At 33.3% G+C, this 27,425-nt stretch overlaps 1 protein-coding gene across 1 annotated transcript; it reads right to left on the minus strand.

Moving 5' to 3' along the window:
- Positions 1 to 840: 840 nt before the first annotated feature.
- On the minus strand, positions 841 to 27,168 carry LOC132796844 (cholecystokinin receptor). The gene is made up of 5 exons (XM_060808165.1): positions 26,253 to 27,168; positions 3,523 to 3,723; positions 3,171 to 3,461; positions 2,902 to 3,076; positions 841 to 1,502 (listed from the first exon to the last, which is right to left on the minus strand). Exons 1-5 carry the CDS (start codon positions 26,896 to 26,898, stop codon positions 1,055 to 1,057), a joined length of 1,761 nt encoding a protein of 586 aa, XP_060664148.1. The 5' UTR covers positions 26,899 to 27,168; the 3' UTR covers positions 841 to 1,054.
- Positions 27,169 to 27,425: the final 257 nt, after the last annotated feature.

The following is a 27,425-nucleotide window of genomic DNA, read 5'->3' on the forward strand; positions in this document are numbered from 1 at the left end:
TGTAAACCTAAAGATATCGTTTAAGATCGAAAAGAATCTTAAATAAACATTTGCAATCTAGTTTTCAACCTATATTTTCTTCGCTCTGTGCAAGGACAAAAAAATATAAACTAACAGCGACTTAACATTACAAAATGTAAGCAGATTAATATAATCATAAGTATTAGTAAATATTGCAAGCACTACATATATATTTACTTAAAATGGGGACCAGGGTGCAAAGCTGTTGAAACTCTTAGCTTTGAGTGCTGTTCTTTCGCTCTATTTTCGCCTGCTCGCATTTTTAATTGATGTAGTCCAAATGAACATTTTAATTGCAAACTCAATGGCAGCAACAAAAGCAAACCAAGCGCAGGCCGCTTACGCTCGTCGCTCGTCGAGTCACCAGACTTCTCCCCTCTCTCTGTCTCTATCTCTCCCTCTCGCTCTGTGTATGTTTGTGATGTAGTGTGTGTAGAGTTTGTTAGTTCGCTCGGTTCGTCGCCTTCGGAAGCACTCAAGCCACTGTAGCCACAATTAAAAAGCATGCGAACAAAGCTGCAGCTCGCTTTCAAGCTGTGTCAAAAATGATTACATTTTAAGTAACGGCCCTCGGAAGACATCCTTGAGAGGAACAGAACAGGACAACTTCGAGTCCGCAAGCCGCACAAGAAGTGGCCAACTTTCAACACTATCAATTCCCAGCAGAAGTCCTTCTTAATTACCTTTACTTCACAAGGAAGCAATGTTCCTCGAATATTGTGTGTATTTTTGGGGAGCATGTAAAGTGAGTATAAATATGAGTACACGTAATCGAAACTTCGATTTGAGTAAATAGTTAATTTCGTTTCGTTTATTTATTTATTCGTTTGTATGTTAGCAACCTTAGGAAGTTTAATTGAAACATCAAAGGACTTAACTTTATGTATCTTATGTAAAAAAAAACTATAAAAAAAAAACGTCCATAAGCCACGCCAGCATTTACATATTTACACGTATAGTACGATTATTGATTAAGAGTTAACTCCTTCTGTTCCTCCGTCTCCTTCTCCTTCTCCTTCTCCTTCTTCGCTAATTAGAGTTGCGGACTATCGGCAGCAGCTGCGCTATTTGTGTAGACCACCGAGTTGAGCAGCTGCTCGTGACGCGACCGAGACCGCCAGGTGTCCATGGCCAGGCCGGGATTGTTGTTGGCCACATTGGGGATGCCAGCCTGACTGGCCGAGAGGCCGCCGCGACTGCGATGCCAAGGCAAACCCTTGAAGGTGTCGACAAAGGCGCGTCGGAAGCTGGCGTTCATGAAGCAGTAGGTGATCGGGTTGCAACAGCTCGAGGAGTAGGCCAACAGTTGCAGATAGCTGATCGATGTGTAGTCGATGTACTCGTACAGTGCCTGCCCGATGAACATGCTCAGCGTGTTGATCACGTACAGTGGTGTCCAGCAGATGAAGAACTCCAGCACGAGCACAAACAGCATCTTCACCACTCGCTTCTTGCTCTCCAACGTTTTGGCCTCATTCGATCTGTTTCAAATACAAATCAATGCAAGTCATGTTTTTATATATTTAATATTTGTTTGCGATTAATTCACTTCAACAATCTCTTTAAGATAAATTGGTCAAAGTCCTAACAAACTTCATTTAAAAAGCAAATATTATACCCAATACTTAACCAATAGCAAACAGTCAAAGGCTAGCAGTTTATTAAAATAACTCATCTTTTAACTTTGAAATTTAAAGTAAACTATAAAATATATAAAGTAAGAGTTAAGTAAACAATTATCAGTCATTTATACATTCCTGTTATTTATTTTGTTAATCTGATGTCAATCCTATTTAAATACGAAATCTGTCAAATTAATTGCATACATTTTAATAAACTTAATTATTGCACTTTGCTATTTATTTATAAATATGAAGTTCTTTGAGATTCGTTCTTTAATTCACTCAACGACCAAGCGACAAGTGCTAAGAAGCTGAAATTTTTACTCAAATTATAAAGGATGTTTTTAGTCCTAACTAGCTTTAATCATTGATTTAATTTGTTACACAGATGATAAACTGTGTCTTCAAAATCCTCAGTTAAAAAAAATAGTTTAGTATGGGGGGGGACTCAATACTCAAATTTCCCAAAACTATGGAAGCTTACAGAAGTCATAAAAATTTTCACATTTCAAAAAGCTTCAATGAAATAAAAATAGTTGTGTGTATGAAATAAAAATAGTTATATGTATATGTACATATATATGTAACAAAAGCTGGGCTTGTCATTTTCAATATGTGAAGTTCTTTAGCCAAGCTGAAACTTTATTTTAAACGAATTGAAGTAAGTAAATAAGCATGTAGGTAAAAAAGCTTTTCAACCCAAATTTTGTCATCTATAAAGGAATTTTATAACTCAAGTTATAAACAATTCTTTCCTATCAAAATTGATATTTACGTATATATAATTCTCTGGAGGATTATGTAACTATTTATAGTAAAAAAACATAAACTAAAACTATTTTAAAAATAAGTAAAGTTTGTGTTTGAACACTTGAATTTATGAAATTTTACTGTTCGACTATAAAATCTATGAATTCGTTCGTTTTTTGGTTTGCGTTGGAATTTGTTAATTTATGTTATTATCTTAAAATATAAAAACAATTGAAAAATCAGTCTTAGCTTTAATTAAAGTGCTAGCCAAGAGCTTCATTAAAAATAAAAAAAAAAAATCTTTTGGTATATATTTTAACACTTAGAGATAGGCTCCTTTATAGTATCTGAGCAATAATAACAACTAAACTCGCATCAATATTTTCATTCATAAAGATTTCTGTTCCTTTAAGCTTGCAAGTCGAGAATAAAGCTAACTGTTATTTAAGGCTGAGGTCAAGAGAGTTTCAACTTCCTCTTCTTTGTTATGTTATGTTAGCTGGCTTACCTACGCAGCGCTGCGTCATGGACACGCAAACTGGGCGAGGATGCCGATGTCTTGGCCAGTGTGACCGTTGTCAAAGTCGTTGTTGTTGCCGTGGCTGTTGTTGTCAGAGTCGTTGTTGCTGTTGCTGTTGCAGTTGTCGTTGTTGTGGTGCCACTGTTGTTGTTGTTGCTGCTTTCTATGGGGAATAGAGAGAATAGAGAATACGAAACATACCCATTTGATGTATTCGATTCGTTAGCGCACACACACACACACACACACGAACTTACCGTTGTATTCAGCGGGGGCATTGAGAACAAGAATACAGCTGCTGCTGCCAGGCGTGGCAGCAATGGCGGCCGCTGCTGCCGCCGGCTGTGGATTGCAGCTGCTGAGCGGCGTTGTCCTGGCATTCACATCCTTGCCACCCACATGCATGCCCACGTAGAGAGTGCGCGTAATCAATATGTAGGCCACGCATAGCACAAGCAGAGGCAGCACAAGCAATATCAGATCCAGCATTATATTATAGAAACGTTCGTATCCCTGGTCGGGCCAATGTTCGCGGCACTTGCAATAGCCTAAAAGATTACCACAATTGCCAATGAAATGCAATCGCAATTAAATACAAATCTGACTTGCCTGGTCGACTCGTGGGTATCAATTGACTGAAGACGGCTATCGGGGTCATGCACAAGATGCCGCCGAGCCAAATGAAGCCGATTATCTTGTAGGCATGACTTATTGTCTGCCAGGATCTGGAGCGCAACGGATGACAGATGGCATAATATCGCTCACAGCTGATCGCCACCAAGGTCCACGAAGAGACGGCGACGGAGGCCGCTGCAAAAGAGAAAAAAGGCTAACTAATTAATACAACAATACTTTAAATAAAATACTGGATAAATAAAATACTACGAATATAACTAAGGTTCAATATTTGGTTTTAATTTTTGGGCTTATGCTATAAATTATGATATTATCATTTTTAAACGTTATTAACATTATTTAATTCAAATTTAATCTCAAAGATGATATCTTCTTTTAAAAATCGTTGGCTAATAACCGGTCTAAATTTCCAACAAAATTGTTTCATTGAAAAAAAGTTTAAATAGTATGTATATTACTATGAATTCTAGTATCCACAAAAATAATTCATTAAAAATATGACAGAATTATGACCTAGGCCAAACACTGAACATATCATATTCTAAATCATTCTAAATCATATTTCAAGTTTACGGCAAATGAAATTAAGTATCATCAATGACAGAAAAGTAAAATATACATATTTTCATTAAAGTATACTTTATAGAAAGGAAACTGAAATACAAAATGAAATTTTATATTAACTTTTATCACTTTTTATAGAACTAGCTCGATTATATATTAAAAAACGAAAGTATTTACAAAAAAAAAAAAGATATTAATAACATCGCCTTAATTAATTAAGTAAAAGTGTCTGAAATATCTTGCGATTTCTTTGTCATTTCTAGTAAAAGTTTCTTTGACAAATAACAGCGCATCTTAAACAATCAGTGCTCAGTTGTGTTGCTTCATTCTGCGTAGCAAGATATATATGAATGTCAGGCTCTCATTTATAAATAATTTAATTAAATTTGCTAAACAACGAACAAAACACGCAACAAAATAGAAAAAAAAAAAGGGACAGCGTGTGTTCCAGCTTATTACATTCTTTGTCAAGTGATAAAATGAGTAATTCGAGAAGCACAACGACAACAAAAAAAAATGCTTGCATTCCCTCTTTATTAACCTCAACTTGCCTCAGTCTCTTCTTGCTTGCTGCCCAACAAATTTCTCTATCTCTGCACAACAACAAGAACTACAATAAAAAAATTGCTTGAACACTTATTTTTGTCACACTCACACACACAGTGGGAGATATTTCTATTCAATTTGGGTTCAGGTCTCGAGAAACACATCACATTTTGCGGAGATTGAGCAAAATTATAAAACGAAAATGTTCAGTATATAATATATGCATTGTGGGCAAAAATTGCTGTGGAGTTTGAAAACTTTAACGAAAGTTGAGAGAACTCTTTCTAATGGGAAACAGAAGCAACAGCAGCAACAGTAGCAACAGCAAATGCAATGTTGTGGACATGAAACTTTCGTGTATCCAATTAAATGGGTAAAAGCCCAATTAAACAATAAATGGCAAACTAGCATGACTATGATTCAACATCCCTTTTTTGTTTTGTACAACTAACAAAGTTTTGTGCCAAAGTTCAGTAATAGAGTCTCGACGTCAGCCGGAATAGAAAGTGTAAAGTGTGGCATGAAATTTCCTAAATAAAAATGCCACTTAAATTGACATTTTCAATTTATTGTTAGCTTAACAAAAATATATTATACAAAATTGTCTTTGCATTTTCGGTATTATCGTTTAAGTACAACAAATTAATATACCGAAAAAATACTGAAATATATATTTGGTATATTGATGAATTACTATTTTTGAAGTATATCTATAATACCCATCTGTTCATAAGTACTAGAATATATTCTAAAACATATATTGAGTATATTCCAGAACACATACATTATATACTGAATATATACTAAATAATAATAATATACTAATAATAATATACTTGAATACATACTAAAACATATACTAAAATATATACTAAAACATATACTCAGTATATCCAAGAACATATTCTGAATATATACTAAAATATATACTGAATATAGACGAGAACATATTTATATACTAGAACATATGCTAATAAATATGCTGATTATCTACTACAGCATATACTGAACTGAAAGTATAAAATGTGGCAAAAGATTTCGTAAATAAAAATGCCACTTAAATTGACATTTTGAATTTATAGTTAGCTAACCAAAAGTATGTTATACAAAATTGTCTTTACATTTTCGGTATTATCGTTTAAATAAATATACCGAAAAAATACTGAAATATACCGAAATGTATATTTGGTATATTGATGTATTATTACTTTTGAAATATACCAACATATAATGCCCATCTGCCCTACATATACTATTCTATATAATAAAATATATACTGAGTATATACAAGAACATATACTTAATATATGTATATTCTGAATATATAATATACTAAAATATATATTTGAATACATACTAGAAAATATACTAGAATGTATACTAAAACATATACTCAGTATATCCAAGAACATATTCTGAAATAATACTAAAATATATACTGAATATAGACGAGAACATATTAATGAATATATACCAGAACATATGCTAATAAATAGCTGATTATGTACTACAGCATATACTGAACTGAAAGTATAAAATGTGGCATAAGATTTCGTAAATAAAAATGCCACTTTGAAGTGACATTTTCAATTTATTGTAAGCGATTTGTATTATTGAGTGACGCACATATACATACGTAATTAAATCGAATTTGACTACGGCGAAATATTTATGACGCATCAAGTTGACTTGACAAATGCACAAAGAAATGTTGACTAAGTGCAGCTTATTTGTTATTGAATTCATCTTCGTGTTCTGTCAAAGGCAGAACAGGATATTAGGCTAATAAACTGGAAAGTATGGAAATATTCAAATCACGCAAAGTAAATAAGTGACGAGCAGGAAAATTCGGAAAAATTGAGACATATTTGCCAATCTAAATATATAGCATGCACCTGATTAGTTGCGAGTTCAGAATTCAGAATTCAGAACACGCATGCAAGTGTGTAGCTAAAATTGTATATTACAATGCTGTGCAATGGTCTATTACCAAATTGCTGGCATATGAGCAAATAGCCGTCGTTGAAGAATCGGGGCTACTTAAAGTCGTAATCACAGGAGACGGAAAGGGTCGTCTTGGCCCTAAGCACGCACACATTATGGCCATATGTCATCCGGATTGAACCTTTTGCCATTCCAATTGGTCTGCGTGTTGTTCTTGTTCTTGCTTCTGTGTTCTGTGTTCTACTTCCATTGCCACTGCCATTTCTATTTCCATTGGCATTGCCGTGTGCGTTTATAATCGCTTCCGTTTGTATTTTAGCTGGCTAAACAAATTTTGTGGTTTTTATGGGCGTGTGTCGGGGGCTTGTTTGTTGCTGTCATGGACATGGACATGCCCATGGCCCATGCCCCATCCCCATGCCGCATACTTCATACTATACGTCATGCCCTGCTCTGCCGCCTCCTCCCTCTTTTATTTGCGGCAATCAAATTTTATCGCCCAACTGACGCTTATAAATTTGGGGCCTGTCACAGCGCCTCGCTTCGCATATTTATGTTCGCTCGTCTCGTCCTCGTCCTCGACTCGGCGAGGTGGGGGGGTCTGTAGGCAATGTGTCGTATACGTAATATGCTTAACACGTCGACGTCGGCCTACGGGGCTGGATTTGGAATCTCGCTGCTGCTAAATCTGAATCAGAATCTGAATGTGAAACCGAAACCGAAACTGTAACTGTAGATGAATTGGTAGCGGAATCCGAATCCGAATCTGAATCTGAATCTGAATTTGAGCTCGGGAATTTTTGGCCTTCAAGAAGATTTTCGAACAAATCAAATTCAATCAGCAACAACAACAGCAACAACCACTGGCATCTATCATGTGTATGTATGTATGTATACATGCATGTGTATGTATAAATAAATAAGTAAATAAAGAAAACATGAAATTGAATTTGTGCTCGAATGTTTGCTCGTCTTTTGCCCGCTTCCCATTTGATGTCAGTTCTGCATTTTGCAAATTGAATTACACTCGCACATTCACGTACTAAAGTAGGCCCACTTTCGAATTCATTCACACACTCACAGCACACAACACACACACTCAGAGCAGTAAGACGCTTACAAATTGTGTTTGTATTTTAAAATGATTTAGTTGTCATGGCGCTTTGGGCGAATCAATCAAACTGTTGAGCTGCCAAACCAAACCAAAGTTAAACAGTAAACATTTCCCAACGCAATCCCTCTTGCTCGCTTCACTGCCATTCGCAGCATATTTTTGTGAGTATTGTGTCACAAGAATTTATGCATTTATCAGACAGACTTCAAAAATGCAGCAGAGACAGCAGCTGCTGGCAAAAGGCAAAAGCCAAAGTGCCAAAGTGCCAAATATTTCGAGATGCTTTTGCGCTCTGCCCCCCCAAAAGTATGCAACACAATTCAGACGTAAATTCTTGTGGCTCCAGCTTTGTGAATACACTTGAATACACTCGTTGTTGTACTAAAACACACAGCAAACTGCATTCATATGGGCTAAGTGACACATCAAACGTAATAATTCAATTTAAAACAATCGACGGAACAGTTGAAGAAAATGTGGTAAACTTTTCGTATTTATTTGCCAATCATGCAATAGGTTAACACATTCAATTGCATTGGCAAAACATACAAAATATATACATATATATATATATGGAAAAAATATGAAAATTAATTTAGCTTTGCGTTGTAGAAAATTTCGGCATTGATTGCCGTGAATCCGTACAATAGTTCAATGCAATATGTTTTGTTTACATCAAAATTTAATTGCATTTATTTGCCAATCCATTTGTTCACTACAATACGAGTATTTCACCCGTTGCATTGTAAACAAACACCAAGCTACATAGTTCGACATTTTTATAACAAACAACGCAGTCAATCATCTATCACCTATCAGCTATCAACAGCAAAATTGTGATAGCTGATGCTGAACAGTTTGATGGAATTTTTAGTTATTGGTTATTTAATGCCAGTTCTCAACATTGCTGCTCTGCTCTGCTCTGCTCTGTAAGCAAACACACAGAAATAAACAGCAATCGAATCGCAAAAGCATTTGGAGCAAAAGGTCAGAGCACAGGGAACACATCTGGACACGGACACGTTGAATTGGAATACGAGTTGCAATCGATATAAGCACAAAAAAATAGAAATGCACAAACGCTGTGCACCTGGGAAATGCCGCATAAAATGGCCAAGGCAACTACTGACAACTGCCAACTGGCAACTGGCAAACAAACGAAAAGCATCGACCAACAGCATCAATTGTTTACTCTGACGCCAATTTTAGGTGCTCCAAGAGCCAGGTGGCCTCTCAAATAATCTTATTGTATAGCATTGTCAATGGTTGCCATTCACATTAACATCAATTAAATTTAATTCGATTTAATTTGGAACTTAAAATGATAATAAATGCAAATATATATAAATTATATTTAACGAATCTATAACTTAAATATTCAATAAAATAAAATAGAATTATTCCATGTATGTGCTTAAATTTTGTAGATTTTATAAACTGAAATTCAAATAATTTATATAAGATAAAATGTCATTTAATTTAATTGATTTGAACCTAAACATATTGAAATTATTTTAAATTTAGAAGATTATTTAAATTTAAAGATTAAAAGTCAAAAATAATAATTAAATATTATGATATATTAAAAAGTGTTCCAAATTCTATGATAACAATGACAAAATATACTTGGATACATTTCAAATTCTACAATTTCAATTATGTAAAATTCTGTTATTAAAATAATATATACTAAATAAAATGTCATTTAATCGAATTCCTATTTAGCCGCAAATTTGTAATATTTAATATTTGAAATATTTGTAATTTAGAAGATTAGCCCGAAGACAAAAATAATAATAAAAATGTAATGTAAATGAAATGTAATATAGATTCAAATGCCATAGCCAAAATGAAGCATTTTTCAATTAAATTATTTGCCAATATTTTCGTTTGAATTTCACATTATTATTTCACCTTTAATAATTAAAAGCGGTCATTAAAATAACATATGTATATAAATAAAAATTGAGATTTAATTTGATTGATTTTCAGCTGCAAATTTGTAGTTAGACTCTTGTTTTTTTTTCAGTTTGCAAGTGAAATTCTTTAAAATTCTAGCTTTCACAATTATTAATTGGTTTTCTAAATCATTTTTGCAGTCAGCTTTGCGTGACTCTTCAGACGTTTGCTACCAAGTTTTGTTGGCTGAAAGAAACTTCAACTGCAGCGCAAATACGAATACGAATACGAATTCGTTTTTTTCGTTTTCGTATTCGTATTCGGATTCGTAAGACAAGCTTATCCCATTCTCCTGGCGTCATGTCAATTTCTGCATGCTGTCGAGATTGATGTGCCTTGACTTAAAAGATGGCAAATTATAAATTTGCGCAGAGCTTACAAAACTTTTCGAATTTTTTCGACTTGTTTTTGGAAGTTTTTTTCTTATATTTTTTGTCTTTTTGCCAGTTCAGACGCTGCAAAGTTCTTAACTGATTTTCATTCATTACCATCCTTCGTGTCACCGCGTCAGATGTCCTCACGCTCTCCCTCTCTCCCTCTCTCTCAAGGTTTTTCACACTGAATGCAGCTGCTAAACGAAGAAGCAAAATAACAAAAACAACAAGTAATAAAGCTGAAGCAATGTACTGATTATGGGAGACCCGTTCAAATTTGTTTTTGTGCATTTATTTGAGTCACAACCTTCATGAATATTCGTGAATTCATTAAAAATTATATTTGAAAAAAATTGTCTTTGTTTTCTCGGTATCATCGTTAAAATATACATAATTAATATACCGAAAAAATACTGAAATATACCGAAATGTATATTTGGTATATTGATGTATTACTTCTTTTTTAGGAATACAGGAACATATCCGAATATATATACTAGAATATATAGCGAATACATATCAGAATGTATACTCAAACATATACTGAGTATATACTAAAATATATACTGCATATATATCGAATATATGTACTATAAAATACATTGAATATATACTAAAATATATACTTAAACATATACTGAGTATAAACTAAAATATATACTGCTAATATACTAGAATATATACTTAAGCATATACTAAAATATATACTGCATATATACCGAATATATGTACTAGAAAATACTTTAATATAAACTAAAATATATACTTAAACATATACTGAGTATATACTAAAATATATACAGCATATATACTAGAATATATACCGAATATATGAACTAGAAAATACATTGAATATATACTAAAATATATGAGTATATACTAAAATATATACTGCATATATACCAGAATATATACTTAAGCATATACTGAATATATACTGCATATAAACTGAATATATGCACTAGAAAATACATTGAATATATACTAGAATGTGTACTCAATGTATACATATACTGAGTATATACTAAAATATATACTGCATATATACTAGAATATATACTTAAGCATATACTGAATATATACTGCATATATACTGAATATATGTGTTAGAAAATACATTGAATATATATTAGAATATATACTTAAACATATACTGAGTATATATTAAAATATATACTGCAGATATACTAGAATATATACTGAATATATACAAAAACATATACATTTAATCAAAAACATTTGCTAATATATATGTTGAATAAACACATACTGAAAATATACTAAAATATATACTGAATATATTCTAGTATACCTAATGAACATTCAACTCTTTTGCACATTTGCATTTGAACAAACTAAATAGACGCTCTTACAATTGTTTCAAAAGCGAAACGGGTCTCAAAATTACATTCTCAAAGTTGTTTGCTCTGTGCAAAATCTTTCTGTGCTACCATACGGCACGTCTGTGTTGACCAGTGTAGAACACGCCTCGCAACACTTGGCACAACTTGCAGCAGTTTGCTGTCGAAGCTGAAACTTAGTTTGCCAAGAATCAACTGAGTAGTTGTTCTTAATCTTTCTTTCGTGCATTTAAAATGTTGATTTTAGTCATAATTCGCATGCAACTAAAAACATGGATGTGCGTGTTCTCAAGTTAAGCTCCTCTCTAACCAAATTATTAAATGGATCTTTTAGTCGCATCAATGTTGATGATACTTAAGCATTCCAATTCAATTTCAATTTTATTATTTTGTTGCGTGGCAAATTGTGAACGCTTTAAAGCTGTGTCCGTGTCAATCAATTATGTTATGAGTATATTAGAAAAGTTGCCCAATTGTCAGAATTTTGATTCCATTTTGGGTTATTTTTAAAATCTACGGGCTCAGACTGTGCAAAATTTTAATGCCGTATTTTGAGAAACTTTGCAGCGAAAGCAAACTGGCAAATTCGTTTAAATTCAATAGACTTAACACATAAATGCCGACATTTAAGAGCCGAAATCACAGGGAATATAAGAGCTCAGTCCTGAGGTCTCTGCGCCGAGGGCCACGCGAAAACTTTGACGTTAGACCAAAAAAAAGAAAACAGAAGAAAAACCGAGATTCGAGTCTTGGCACGCTCAAATTCTATTTAACTCAAAAGTGAAACAAACTTGACAAAGTACTCAGCGCCCGCCTGTTTTCTCTCCCCATTTTTTTTTTTTTTTTTTGTTTTTGTTATCAAATTAAGTAAGTATTTTAAAGTGGCTACGCAGACTAAATCGTCAGCCCAGATTTCGCATATTCTCATATTCTATGAGTATGTATCAAAAGTTTTCTCTATGAAGGTTTGCGAGTTTAACCGAGTGATATTTAATCGAATTTGCGGTTGAGCTAGAGACAAAGAAAGAGAGCAGAAAGTGTGTGTGAGAGAGAGAGAGAGAGAGAGAATTTTGCTGCGAATGTGCATTCATTAAAAACTTCTTTCTAAGCAAATCCCCAAATGCTAGCAACTTTTGCTTTAGAAAACATCTCAGTGAAAATTGAAATAACAATATACATGCTCTCTCTCTCTCTCTCTCTCTCTCACACACACACACACTCCAGCTCCTTCTCGTTGGTTGCTTTGGAGCTTTGCTTGGGCCCGGTAGAGTCATTAGCCAACACAATCAGGCAAATGCATTGCCCAACCGAGTGAAAACTACTCGAGCACATTTTGCGCAAAAAAGAAGAAAAAAAAACAAAGTTCAAAGTTACGTGAAATCTTACTCAACTTTCCGCTTCTCCTGAGGATATTTGAATACATATCAGAGCAGAGAGCTGCAGCAGAGAATTTTCATAAATGCTTCTTTACTTCACTCTGCTGTGCTTAGTCTGAATGCCAAAGCATTGTACAATGGATTATATAGCTGTTAATTGTTATAGTTCTTTCGCAATTTTTTGGCACAAGTTGCCATGTCTTGGATCGATATGTACCGAGTAATTCTGGAAAATGTGCAGCAATTAATTTGCACTTGCCATAATTATACATACACTGAGCACAATAATAGCATAATTCATTATTCAAAATACAATTTTTAATTCCATCTCGTTTCGGTAAAGAATAATTTGCTAGAACGATGCATTCATTAGTTTGAGGAAATAAAAGAAAATTCTGAAATAATTAATGAATTATGTAATTCAACTTTAGACTCTTTCTTTCTCTTCTTATGCATAGATGCTTATTACATCATGTTAAATTACTTACACAGCCTTTAAAATTAAGAATTAATTCAGCTGAATTGTGAATCAAATCAAATTTGATTTTAAGCTCTGATATTGAAAGCTTTATTGGTTCAGATATAAAACTTAAAAAAATCGAAGTAAAATTAAAAAGTAAGACAGCTATACCGAAAAAATACAAAAATATACTAAAGGGTTTATTTGGTTTATCGATATATTAAAACTAAAATTATAATGTTGAAAATATATCATAGAGTAAAAAATATACTAGATTATCCATATGTTTATAAATAGCAAATGCAAATTAATATATCGAAAAAATACAAAATCATTCTAAAGGTTATATTTGGTATTTCGATATATTATTACTTTGAAAATATATGAAAACATAAAAAAACAAGTAAGAAAGTTACAGTCGAGTATGCTCGACTGTGAGATACCCGCTACCCATTTTTAATAAAGGCAAAATATTGCGGTATCATATTGAAAATATACCGAAAATACTTAAAAATACTAAAAATATACCAAATGGTATGTTTGGTATATCAATATAGTACCGCATTCAAAATATACCATAGACGGCTTAATATACCAGATTGTCAGCCAAAGTAACTAAGACCCTTATAAGTAGGCGTTTTTTCCCATACAAAAGTATTTCTTTTATAACTTCGACAATTTTTATCTGATCGCAACCAAATTTTCAGGAATCATAACTACTATAGTTATTATTCGCAACTCTAGCTTTAAAATTACGCTTGTTATTCGATTTTTTTGATTTGCGGGGGCGGAATTGGGCGTGCAAAAATTTGAAACAAACTTGATCTGCGTGCAAACATAACAAATGCTGTCGAAAAATTATAGCTCTATCTCTCGTAGTCTCTGAGATCTAGGTGTTCATACGGCGAGACGGACAGACGGACATGGCTAGATCGTCTCGGCTGTTGACGCTGATCAAGAATATATATACTTTATAGGGTCGGAGATGCCTTCTTCTACCTGATACATACATTTCCTGCCGGCACAAAGTTATAATACTCTTCTACCCTATGGGTAGCGGGTATAATTAACCAGATTATCCATTTGTTTATGAATAGCTACTATTTTGCTAAAATCGAATTTAAAAAAAAAAAACATTTGATTTAATTTGATTGAATTTTTTATATACCTTATTTCGTTCTTTAAACAATTCTAAAGCGCATTTCAAATTAAATGAATTTTTAAATCAAGAATTTAAAGAGAGTTTTTACTTGAATTTTTCAGAAGAATTTTCAGTCTCGTTGAAATCTTGATTCAAAAACGAAAACACTTTATTTATCTCTCAGCATTCACATACGCGAATTAATTTAAGAGCCCCTTGAATTGAATTAAAATAATAAAAACAGATGCACAGCTGTTAGTCAATATTGTTAACGAAGTTCAGCTGAAAATCCAAAATACAGAATTTAATGTTCTTGGGATTATACAAAGTGCATAAATCCTTGAATGTGAATGTGAATACAATTGAAGTGAATCAATTAAATATCAAGTGAGTTGTATTTGCTCAAATAAAATATTTAATATTGTATGCAATTAATATCCTTTGGAATTTCAAATTGTTCTATTTGTTTGTGCAATAATCTTAGCCAAAGTCTGTTCTCAAATCGTTTTGTGGTGCTGATCGAATACAATAATAATAATGTGATTATTCAACTACATAAAATGGGGAATTCGAAGGCAACAATCAATCGTTAGCTCATAGCAGCAGCTGTCAAAGAAAAGCCATGGGATAATACTCACAACAAGGCTGCTAGAACTTTGGTCGCACATTGCGTATACGCAATGCATCACTCTGGGTGTAAGCTTATGCGCACATTGCGTATACGCAGTGTATCACTTTAAGTGGAATATATGCGCGCAGTTTTGAACTAAACTAAATAAACTTCCATTTGCCAGTAGGAAAGAGCGTTAAATCAACACTAAACCGACTTTAATACGAAACATAAAAAAACCCATTTAGTTGCATGCGAATGTTGTTGTTGTTGTTGTTGTTGATGGGTCTATGCTTGTAGGTGGGCGAAAGAGATAGAGAACATGTGTTAAACAAAAGTTTTAATGCCTAGCGACGTTAATATAAAATGCAAAATGTGTTGTTAACATGGCGCAAAACGCAAACACACACGCTTGAATAGAAAAAACAAGTGTGTAAAAGTGGACATATGACACACCCACACACCAGCACACACACACACACACACGACGTGTGTAAGGACATGGATTGTAGAGTGGCAAGGATTTGGTCGAAGCTTGGACTATTTTTCCGGTCGACAGCAACTGGGGCTGGGATTAAACGAATATGTGGTAGTCGGTACTCGGTACTCGGTACTGAGTACTCGGGTGCTGTGGCTGTGGCTGCAGTCTATGCTGCCCAGAGCCTTGTTTGTTTTTGTGACAATTGTTGTTTTTATTGCCCCAAGTGAAAGACAGAGACAGAGAGATAGAGAGCATGAAACGAACAAAGCAGAGCAAAGTAGATTCTGCAGAGAAGAAAAGTTGAATGGAGGCCTTGGCAGGTTGCACAATTTGCTTAATGAGTTTTCGGCCATGGGGCAAAAACTCTTACTCGAACTCTTACTCGTACTCACTCTGCACACACTTGATGAGCTTGCTCAGACTCGTGACTTTGCTTTGGCCAGAAGAGCTGCACTTTGACTGTATGTGTAACCTGTATTTAAGTGCCACAAACGCACATTAGCAATAATCAAATAGGCCACTTGCTTGGCCAACCATTCCAAATGAATGAAATTAAATTATCGTCATTAGCAACACGTAACGAGGCGAACCCAAACAAAAAAAAAAACAAGCACAACCCAAACGTTAACCTAAGACCTGTCACAAGGCAAAAAGCAGCCGAGTTCGTAAACATTCAAATTAATTGGCAATGAAAACAAATTCGACTTAATCAAAAGAACCCACCAACTTCATAATATATATACACTGGAAAAATTAATAGTTTTAAGAACGTTCATCTTGAACATTTTGTTCTTAAAATAGATTAAACAACTGTGACTAAGAATATTAATCTAATGAACATGTAATTCTCAAAATAATAAAATAGTACACATTATAATTCGGGTAAATCCAAAAAAAGTAATATAAATATCTTAGTTTTTACCTTAGTAAAAAATAAAATATAATGTTATCTTTTCTTATCTTAAAATAAGATTTGTGCTCTTAAAATTATAGGATTTTTTCCTCTTATTCTTAACAACTTGGTCCTATACAAAATATTCTGGGAATCAAAATGCGTTTTCTAATTTCAAGACGAAAATTGTTAACAGTATTGATTTCGCAACTCTTTTTTTTTCAGTGTACTATTTACTATTATGTAGCCAATTAACAGCGCAATTAAATGTGCGTATAAAATTGAACTTAAACTCAGTGTCAGCAGCTTAACACGACGACTTTAATCGACTCGCCGAAAACTGCTTTAAACATAACCCAATTATGATAATGGGCCATCAGGCTAAAAATACTATCCATAATTTTGCGGGGCTCAAGCTCAAATGCCGTCAATTAGCCGAAATTACAAATACTTTGGCAATGAGCCAGCACATTTATGGCTTAGGATATGTGAGTGTTTGTGTGCTGGTGTGCTGGTGTGCTGGTGTGTGTTTAAGCGCATATGTGGAGGGCATTAAAATAATTTTTTATTATTATGATCGCATGTGAATCGTTTTATTGACTGGCACGAGCGTTCGAGGCAGAGGCTTCATATTTGACGACAAGCTTCCCAAAAAAGTCAACAAAAGTGGGCAACAAGGATACGAACACATACACATACGTAACCACACACACACACACAAACACATAACAACCACTCAAAGAGACAGACACATGCCCAATCCAACTCCAACTCTTTCTTTATTTTCTATTTTTATGTCACTCTTTCCTTGCTTTCGCATATGCATATGTATATTCATATTATTTTTATACCCGTTACCCATAGGGTAGCAGGGTATTATAACTTTGTGTCGGCATGAAATGAATGTAATAGGCAACCCCATAAAATATATATATTCTTGATCAGTCGACACGATATATACATGTCTCTCTAGCTAGAGTCGCGAATTTAGGTATGGACAATAATGACTATAGTATTTATGATTCCTGAGAATTTGATTGCAATCGAAAACAAATTTGTAAAAGATATTTATGAATTACTTCTGTACTTTAAGAAATACGATCTGGTATATTTTGCACTCTGTGGTATATTATGATCGTATGTAGTACTATATAAATATATCAAATATGACATTTGGTATATTTTTAGGTATTTTTGCGATATATTGACTTGGTATATTTGTAGTATTTTGTGGTATATTAATTTGGTATATTTTAAAATTAATACCGCACTGTTTTGCTTTCATTCAAAATGTCTGGCGGGTATCTCGCAGTCGAGCACACTCGACTGTAGCTTTCTTACTTGTTTCTTTTATGCTTTGGGGAAAAACCATAAAATTGTGTAAATATGCACAGTAGTTGAAGTTATAAAAGAAAAATATATGTATGTATGTGGCATATATAGAGCGTTTCTTTACTGTATTTCTGTGTGCAAAATTTCCTCTTTGTAGCAACACACACACACACACATACACAGAGAGAGTCAATCGCACTCAAATCCAGCAACTGGACAGTTTGACATAAAAAAAGCCTTGGACAGATTGGCTCGAATATTGAAGCTGATATTGTAGTTATTTGCTGCTGCTTTATGAGTTAAAGTTGAGCTTTACTTTGAGCCAGAAAATTGCGTATGCATTTTTAAATATTTTGCGAGCACTCAGCCAATTGTTGCTTCTCACATTAAATACCTTAAATAACTTGCATAGAGATACTTTTGTGTTTGAAATGAATCAGAATAAATTAAGGAATGTAACTTTCACAATTCGAAATATAAATTCTAAGCCAAGTTTGCATATTTGCTGCTAGCTTTAACTTGAATTATTTGAAAAATTCGACAACAAAGTGTACATTTATTCCACACAAAATAAATGTAAAATATAATAGTTAAAGGAGTTCACAGGCAACTAAAATGGTATTTAAATATATTAAATGCAATAATATTGTTTTAACTTCTTTGTTAGAAAGATCGAACTTTTTTCGGTATGTTTATTTACGAGTATATCCCGGTTTTAGTTTATTTTAGTTTACACAAAATATTAGTAAATACAAAAAATCACTTGAAAAACAAATATCAAATAAAATCAAATTCTATTTATTCATTTCATTTTATGTATTGAAATATTTAGTAGAATTATAAAGTAAAGTTTGAATAATAAATAAAAAATAAAATTATAATAAAACAGTACTTATATTAAATAGATTAATATTATCTTATCTTATTGCATTCATATTTCCTTCAGAAATTTTTTTTCTAAGTAGCGAAATGAAAGTTGTTTAGAAATTTTTGTACAAGATAAATAGATAAAAGTTCACACTTAATTAAAAATTAAATAGAAGCAAGAATTTTAATAAATATAATAATATAATAAAATCGTATTTATCAAAATATTTAATAACTTTTAACCTTATTGAATTGATTTTTGCATTTCAATTTTATAACTTTATGCAATCAGAATATTTTTGCAAAAACTGCAAATTTAAAATTAAATCTTATATTTATTTAAAAGTAAAATAAATAAATGAAAATAATATAGTTTTTACATATGTTTAATATTTGTATATTTTCATCAAAATAGATCAAGAAGTTTAACTTTTAGAATTGCGTTGATTTGCAAATTTTCATATTTTGTAAAGTTTGCATATTTTCCATCGAATTTCTTTTTACAAAGTTACAAGAAATGTTACAAATAAGTTGAAAGAGTTGACTTATATTAAAGGATAATCAAAATAGAAATTTTAATTGATTTATTCAATATTCAATACACATTCTCTGCAACCTTTCAATTACTGAGCAATTAAATTGCTAACAAGTCAGGTATTTAGCCTAAACCCGAATTATTTGCTGAAAATATTGTGAAGAATAAAGCAGCGACCACAGCAAAAAGGAATAGAATAATTATTTTTCTAGGAGCGTTATTCAAAGTGGCCATTGAGGGTCCACTACGAGTCCTGTAGGCGTACGTCCGGAGGCCGGAAGAGCCATCAAATAACTTCAAATCAAACACTTGTCAGCGGCAACGGACAATAACGACCTCCGTCTGATTCTATTAAAAAGGCATTTGCCACAGGACTTTACTTTGTTGCAAATGTTTTCACACTGCGTGGGAGCAAAGTAATTTGGTGGCACAGTTTTTGTCAACTTGAAGTAGCAGAGCAGCATTGCCAATGGAAATGGAAATGGAAATGAATGTAGTCGGATTTTGAAAGCGAACCCGAAGCCGAAGCCTGAGTTGGCGATTGTGATGCCGATGCCAATGGCGATGGAAGCGAACGAAGCTTGGTCAGACAATTAGGCGGAATTAGGTCGCCGCTCGTTGCTTATTGTTGCTTATGTTTATGATTATGTTGTAGGCGCATTAGCAGGACGAACACACACACACACACACACACACACACACACAAGTACATACACAGTTACTCACACTCACACCCACTTAAGCTGGCTGCTGTGGCCAACGAAGGTCAACAACAAATTTTATTTAGAAACTTGTGTAAGCGACGCACATAATAACAAACATAAACACAGCGATGCTGCTGCTGCTGCTGCTCCTTGACTGCAGTTGAGCATGCTCGACTTTTAGATACCCTGGTGAAACTTTGACTTTAGGAAACAACTCGATTAAGAAGATTGGCATTAAACTTCAGAATAATTATTTTACCAGATTAATCAAATACTTCTGTGGTTAACAAGTTATGTGCATTTCTTTGAAAATGACAAATCTTGAAACATACTAAATTTTTAGTATACCAAAAAATACTGCAACTTAAACGAAGTCTATATTTGGATTATCGATATAGGACTATACTCAAAAGATACACCACTCAACACAATATTTCCAATATTATAATTATTGGTATACTATATTCATAAATAACTATTTACATTAACAATGTATAAGTATATATAATATCAATGTTATATAACATGATCTGTTAACCTACTGTAATATAAAATAAACTGATCTGATAAGCAAGGAAGAAAAGAAGGCGAAAAGATAGCGAACCTCATTTCAGGGCATTAGCTAAATAAATAAAATAGTAAATAATAAAAGGATTAAATATGGACTCTAATGAAAATATGAAACACAAAAAAAGGTATTCGAAAAAAGAAATTTCAAAATGAAAATGAAAATCAAATTGAATTTAGTACAACAAATTTATTTAAAATGTTAATACTCTTTACTATTTCTGCTTGTAATAAAATAAATAATTATTAATTGCATACAAATTTGAAGAAGGCTGAATAAAATATGCCGCAAATATACTAACATAAAGAGAACTTGGTATGAATATAGAAAATATACCGCAAATATACCGATATAAAGAAAATTTTTATTATAATCTACCATCGAATGGTTTTCAAATACTATATGTCAATAAATACATATAGAAAATATACCGCAAATATACCGATATACAGAAAACTTTGTATTAATATCTAAAATATATAGAAAATATACCGCAAATATACCGATAAAAAGAAAACTTTGTATTAATATCTAAAATATATAGAAAATATACCGCAAATATACCAGAATAGAGATAACTTGGTATAAAGATATACCATTAAACGATTTTTAAATACTACATGCCAATAAATACATAATGAATGTAATAAGAATATATTGTACTTCACAAACCGAAATAAAATATCCAACGCAAACTGTGCCAAGTTGTCAGAGTTGAAGGTTAAATATTAACATTAACTTTCGCAAATTGAATATATCCCACACACACCTCAAACGCAGCTAGATAAATTACAAAGTGAATATGCGAGTACTTGTTGTTTATTTAGATAATAAAAGCGAACTCAAACTACACGCGAATATGCCCACAACGTACACTCAAAATGAGTAGAAGGTCCTGAGTGGTGAGTGGTGAGTGGTGAGCATCGAAAATTATTACAATTCCCGTAAAGTACGTGTGCCACACGCCAGTAATAATGCAGAAAATACGCGTCCTGATTTAATCTGGACCCAAATTATGGCATATAATAAGCGGAATACGGAATACGGAATATGGAATACGGAATTCATATAGCACAACGCATTTTGTTTTTGCTTCGCTTTTCTTTGTGGGCAGGACAGGAAAGAAGACGCTGGCATTCTTAAGTCCTGGCCCACATTTGGACTTGACTGGACCACTGGACACATCAACGCCAACGCCAACGCGAAACGTCTCGTTTTCAATTTGTCATTGTTTTCGCTTTCGCCAAGGCTTTTCCATGTATTGCTTTCCTTTCTTTCCCTATTTTTTTTTTTTTTTTTTTCCTTTTTTTCTTTGGCTGTTGTTATTCTTTTATTTTTTTTGCTGGCCCAATATGATTCTGTTACATGTTGCTCGTTTGGCGCCTCCGCATTCGCTTTGCATGTCATTTGCATGACAAAAGAACGCCGAACAAATTCGGCAAAAAGAAGCGCAACAAATCGCATGGGAGGAGACAACTGCCAACTGTCGACGAGGGTGAATCAATACGCAGTGCCAAAAACGAAAACGAAAGCGAAAACGAAAACGATGCCACAGTCGAGTGTGCTCGACTTTGAGATACTCGCTACTCGTCTCGACAAATACCAAGCAAGAATTTTGTTACTAGCCAAATATACCGCTAATATACTAACATGATTAGTACTCAGGATGAAAATATACCATCTCGATCGAGCAACATTAGTTTTATGCCAAAGACAAAGCACTTAGAACACAGCTTAACCAAATGTACCGCAAATATACCAAAACAAACAGTACTTGGTATGAAAATATACCATTTCGATGGAACCAGATTGAAATACTTTAAAATGGTTTAATCAAATATACTGCAAATATACTAAAACAGGAAGTACTTGGTATGAAAATATATCATCGTGAAAGAACAATATTAAAATACTTTAAGCTAAAAACAAAAAGTTTGAAAACAGCTTAACAAAATTAACCGCAAATATACCAAAACAAACAGTACTTGGTATGAAAATATACCATTTCGATTGAACAAGATTGAAATACTTTAAAATGGTTTAATCAAATATACTGCAAATATACTAAACTGGAAGTACTTGGTATGAAAATATATCATCGTGAAAGAACAATATTAAAATACTTTAAGCTAAAAACAAAAATTTTGAAAACAGTTTACCAAAATGTACCTCAAATATACCAAAACAAACAGTACTTGGTATGAAAATATACCATTTCGATTGAACAAGATTGAAACGCTTTAACCACATATACTTCAAAGCATACAGTAATTGGTATGAAAATATACCGTCACTGATAAACAACTATAAAAACCTTTATGACTTAACAAAATCGACCTCAAATATACCAAAACAAACAGTACTTGGTATAAAAATATACCATCTCGAACGAACAACATTAAAATGCTTTATGCCAAGCACTAAAACCAAACCAGTTTAACCAAATATACCGCAAATATACCACTTGGTATGCAAATATACCATATTCACAACATGTTTTGATTTTCATGCTTTTAGTCATTTTAGTTTTTAAAATACCCTTCATCTTCCCTATAGGCAAGGAGTATAAAAATAAGAAGAATAAAAATAGCATGCATGTGAGTTGCCTTCACTCACTTAACTAGAAGATATCCTCCATGTTTATGCAAACAAATTCTATTTGCCTCTAACAAATATTAATAAATCAAGTTGTGGCTACAAAATACATTTATCGGCAATCAAAGAGATATTCTTGACCTACACTGTGCTCAAATAAATCACATTTTTTCGGAGATCTTTTCTGTAGTTTGCCACTTATTCAAATAGGAAGTGAACATTCCAAAGTAAACAAGATAAAATAAACATTTTAAAAACAATTCTTAAATTGACAAACTTTTGCACTAAAGTGTTTATACACAAGAGAATAATTTACTTTAAATGTGTTAAGATATAATCAACTCAAGAATTTAGTGCCGATAAACATTTCTTTTATACATTAATTTTATTTATAAGTCTTCTCATTGACAGAGTCTAACAATAGTTGAGAAAATTACATATATATTATTATTAAAAATGAATATTTAAATTTAAAATGCTAACTTTAAATATATAAATGTACGAAAAATAGAGATTGTTTATTAGGTGAATAAGATTATTAATGATAATTAAGAAACTCAATGTAAAATATGATAAATAAATAAATATAAAAATATCTTGCCAAACAATTAACCAAACGACAATGTAACTAATCTAAAAATCCTATATAACATTAAGTTAAGTAGGAATACAAAATAAGGAGAGAAAAATGTATTTTTGTTCAATACTGTTCAATCTATAAAATGAAATTCACTTTTTTTGTAAATTTTTGTTTGAATTTCAATCTTCTTTTATGTGCTTGTTTTTTGTTTTCTTCAAGTGTGTACTGTAAATTCAATGCTAGAATCTGGCAAATAAAAAATGAGAAATGCTTAGTGGACTTGGTGTGTGCGTAATTTAAATGTCGCGCACTTGAAGCTGAAAAGCACGGCAAGCGATGGCAATTGAAATAAACAGACGGACAGACAGACAGACAGACAGAAAGAAAGAGAGAGAGAGAGAGTGATACAGACAGACAGATGAAGGAGGACGAAAAGCGACACGGACAGCTGAGAGCGATAAATGAAAGCTGTAATATATAAATTGTTATTTAATTCGAGTAATTTTAATGGGAGTCACGAATGTGACAAGCAACAGCAGCCACAACAACGGCAACAACATCGACAACAACAGCGACAGCGACGCAGGATAAGTGACAAGGATAACAAGGGAGATGGAAGATGGAAGATGGGTTAGTTTACATGACTATTTGTGACAGTCGCCACATGCAGACGACACTCATACGCAATGAATTTGAATTGCAATGTGGAATTTTCGAATTTCCAATTTTGAATGCGAAATCTGTTTACTTAGTCACATATTTGGCCCCCTAAATTATAATTGCCTTTGCGTCGAAATCATTTCGCACGACTGTCTTTCTATAAATACATTTATGTATATCTTGCTGTCTAATCTCAGCTCAAATGCTTTGCCAAAAATATCCTCAATGACAAGACATTCGTTTGACATTTACAATCAATCATTAAATTGCCGCAATTAAGGCGGCGAAAGTCGTCAACACTTTAGTTAAACTTGCGCAACTTATCGCTTGGAATCAATTATTGCAATCCATTAATTACGATGGAACAAATGTCAATCGTTTCAAAAGTGCACAAGCATTTATATATGATGCCACAACTAGAACAATAATTCATACCTCGAGACACACACGCAATCAAGTTGCATGCCACACACGCTTTACTTTACAACATCATGAAAAAGAGCTGCAACATTTATTTGGAGCTTTATTTATATTTATAATGATAATGATAAAGCTACAATCGGGTGTGGTATTATTCTTTAATAAATCAAAATTTCTCGGTGGGTAATGTACTAAAAAAATACTAAATTCTACCGAAGACAATAATTAGTATATTAAAATATGCCATAGACTTCAAAATACACCAAACTGTCAATCAAAGTATATGAAATAATAATCATAATAATATCAAAAATAAAACTAGGTTTTACATAAATTAAAAATAATACTTGTTATAATAATTACGCTATTAACAACCAACTTATTATACATTTAAAATGAATTCAAGTGCAAATTGTTTTTAATTCTTTAGCTAAATAACTCAAAAATCACTTTGTGACTTGATTATTCTTCGCTTTCACCGCAATTTCTTGCTCAACTTAAGAATTTCAACAAGTTCAGCTAATTGCAATTATATATGTATTCAATATGCACTGAGATTATGAATCCTTGTGTAACACAAAAGTTTCGCCAAAGTTTTGTCAACTGTTACAGAGCTCAAACTGTTGACAATTACACACACACACAAACACACACACACACACAAATGAATAAATAAAATTATTAAATTATTTATGAATTAAATTCAGCATACATAATTACTTCAAGTTCGCAGATAAACTTTTCAGGTTATTAAAAATGAAAAGTGTAATATGATAAATATAGTAAATAAAAATAATAATAAGTGTTGTATATGAATTCTTATCTTAACGAACTTCTGAAATTCGAAATATGTTTAGTGTATATAAAAGAACTAAATACACCAATTTTCTTTTTCAATAATAGTAAATTGAAATAAATGCATATCTCAACTATTTCCTTATTTAAAGTAGCTTTAAAAACATGTTTGAAAAATACAATTTTGTTAAAATTGAATAATCATTTGAATATTATATTTAGAGTATCATTAAATAACATATGTTTTCGAATCATTGAAATAATAAATATTTAACAAATTTTAAACTAAGACTAACAATGTATTAACAAAACTTGTAGAATTTTTCTTATTGAACTTTTTGAACATTTGAATACAGTTAAGTTTCGATAAAAATGGGAAACATTCTTGAAACGATTTCATTGATTTGTATTTCCAAATATTATAAAACAAAACTTTAAATGAACTTAAATACTTAAGAAAAGTGAAAAATCACTTTTATTAAAACTTTTGTATTTCGTTTTTAGTTCTTTAAAAACGAGAAACCTTTTCGAGCACAATTTTCAATTGAAAACTTTAAGAAATATAATAAAGAATATGTTTTTTTACACTTTGTCACTTTGTTGCTTGAGAGATGTGTGACTTATGCAACTTAAGTCCACAAAAACAGAGCATACTAGCCTTAGACTATTTGCCACTTTATATAACTAAACTAGATTTGATTTTGTTTGAATATTAAGTACAGTATGCAAAGCATAATCGATTGGACTCGAGTCAAGCACTGTTTATGAATTCGTGGAGCACCAATCACTGACCTAATCCCAAAGACACAACTTGTCCACACTTACCCTGCGAGAACTGGATGAGCTTGCAGAGGAACTCGCCAAAGATGAAGTTGCGCAGCAGCGTGCCAACCAAAGTGACGGGCATGCAGAGGACACCGAGGAGCATATCCGAGATGGCGAGATTGAGCAGGAAGAGATTGGTGATGGTGCGCATGCGACGATTCTGCATCAGTGTGGAGATCACCAGCAGATTGCCGAGGACAGCAAAGAGCAGGATCACACTGTAGCTGGGTATCAGCCAGACAGGCATCTCGGTGGCACTTCCTCCACCTCCAGCTCCACCTGCAGTTGCTGTTGCACTCATTGTTGCACTCGCTGTTGACTCGGTGTCGAGGCTTGACTCGGTGATCACATAGAAATTACTCGCAGCGAGTGCAGAATCATCAACATCATTAACATCATTGAAGCTGTCGTTGCATCGAACACTGCAGTTGGAGGCGCCACCGCCTGTGGCATTAACCGCCATCCCGGCCAGCGTTTCATTCAGCGGCGACAGCGTCAACGAGACAATGTGACTCGCTGCACTCTGAGCGTTGGCATAATAATCGAGCAACGCTTTGTACGCAGCTCCATCGGCCGTCGACGTCGACGTTGACATTGACGTTGTGCTGGCATCGGCATCCTCGCTGCTCACGCTGAACATTCCCATTCACACACACACACACACAAACTGAATTGAGTTTTAGTTCCGTTTCCGTTGCAATCACAGCAAAAAAATAAAACAAAAGTTAATCACACTGAAATCACTTTTTTAAGTCGCGCGCGCAACGTTCAACGATGATGCTCTTTGATGCTGATGCTGATGCCGATGCTGATGCTGATGGTTCGACGAGACGCCCACGAGACGCTGACGTTGAACGTCAACGTCGTCGCTAAATGGCGTGCTTCGCTCTGTCTGCGCTCTACCGTTATGTTGAACGTGTCGTTGGCAACTGGTCGCCCCATTGGGGCCTTAACACTGGCGCCTGCGTTTCGTTTGCTCTGCGCTGCGCTGTGTTGCGATTCGTTTCGTATTGCCAAAAAAACACGGACGAAACTCACCACAGCAACAACAGTGGCTGGCAGCAACAAGCGGCCAACGTGCAACATGTTGCCATGCGGCGGTGTCCTGCAACATGTTGCGCAACATGCGCACTTCAAATCATCTTCACTTCACATGCTTGGCGGTCAACTCAA

The sequence above is a fragment of the Drosophila nasuta genome, chromosome X (assembly GCF_023558535.2).
Source record: "Drosophila nasuta strain 15112-1781.00 chromosome X, ASM2355853v1, whole genome shotgun sequence".
NCBI lineage: Eukaryota > Metazoa > Arthropoda > Insecta > Diptera > Drosophilidae > Drosophila > Drosophila nasuta.

Bases quoted from the DNA above. Each gene is read 5' to 3' on its own strand.
- LOC132796844 (XM_060808165.1), bottom strand. From the start codon at position 26,898: ATGGGAATGTTCAGCGTGAGCAGCGAGGATGCCGATGCCAGCACAACG. The intron at 3,724-26,252 runs GTAAGTGTGGAC...TCTCTTTTGCAG, and splicing joins GCTCATCCAGTTCTCGCAGG to CGGCCTCCGTCGCCGTCTCT. The intron at 3,077-3,170 runs GTAAGTTCGTGT...TATTCCCCATAG, and splicing joins TGCCCCCGCTGAATACAACG to AAAGCAGCAACAACAACAAC.